Genomic DNA, 819 nt, shown 5'->3' on the forward strand with positions numbered 1-819 from the left:
ACAGCAGCAGCAGCAGCAGCAGCAGCAGCAGCAATATAAACAATAATGTCCTCGATGATTTCGATGAGGCCTTCAACAATATACTATCACCTGTAGGTGTAGGGGGCCCCCAGCAGCAGCAAACCCTGGGGGGCCCCCAGCAGGCAGCGGGGGGCCCCCCTGCTGCTGCTTCACGCAGAGGCAGCAACAGAGGGAGACCAAGAGGGAGGCCCCGGGGGGGCCCCCGGGTGAGCTCGAGAGCAGGTACAGCAAGAGGGGGCCCTAATGCTGCTGCTGCTGCTGCTGCTGCAGCAGCAGCAGCAGCTGCTGCTGCTGCTGCTGTTGCTGCTGCTCCACCTGCTGCAGCAACTTCTATGCAACCTGCTGCCACCGCAGCGTCCATTGTCTCCTCTCTGTCTCCTTCTCTCGGGGTATTCGCAGCAGAAGGAGAAAAGGAGACAGTGCAGCAGCAAGCTGACCTCGCTAACCAGCTAGCTACAGAGGTACACGACCTCTAGCTGCTGCTGCGGTCCCTGTTGCTGCTGCTGCAGCAGCAGCAGCAGCTGCAGCAGCAGCAGCAGCAGCAGCTCGTTCAGACAGAGACAGACAGCGTTACAGGGAGACGGGGCAGCAGGTGTCTCCGCGCGCCCCTCATCACCACTGCGAACGGTCCCCCAGCGCGTAGCTAGCCAGCTACAGCTAGCTAGCTAGCTAGCTAGCCAAGTGGCTAGCTAGCCAGAACCCCAGCTAGCTAGCGAGCTCTTCAGAGCGTTCGCCCGTTGACTCAGCGGCTTTTTCGCTAGCTTGCCTCGCTAGCTAGCTAGCTCTCTAGCTAGCTAG

The 819-nt window shown here is 60.7% G+C and overlaps 1 protein-coding gene across 1 annotated transcript in view; it reads right to left on the reverse strand.

The window, feature by feature from the left end:
• Window positions 1-382, reverse strand: part of EMH_0090510 (uncharacterized protein) — a gene marked incomplete at both ends in the record, with an annotated part of 1327 nt that extends 945 nt beyond the window's left edge. Inside the window, one exon of the mRNA XM_013501585.1 lies at window positions 125-382. Within this exon, the coding sequence (XP_013357039.1) occupies window positions 125-382 (258 nt within the window). The remainder of the gene's footprint in view (window positions 1-124) is intronic.
• Window positions 383-819: the final 437 nt, after the last annotated feature.

Source organism: Eimeria mitis, genomic scaffold (assembly GCF_000499745.2).
Source record: "Eimeria mitis Houghton genomic scaffold, Emh_scaff7152, whole genome shotgun sequence".
Lineage (NCBI taxonomy): Eukaryota > Apicomplexa > Conoidasida > Eucoccidiorida > Eimeriidae > Eimeria > Eimeria mitis.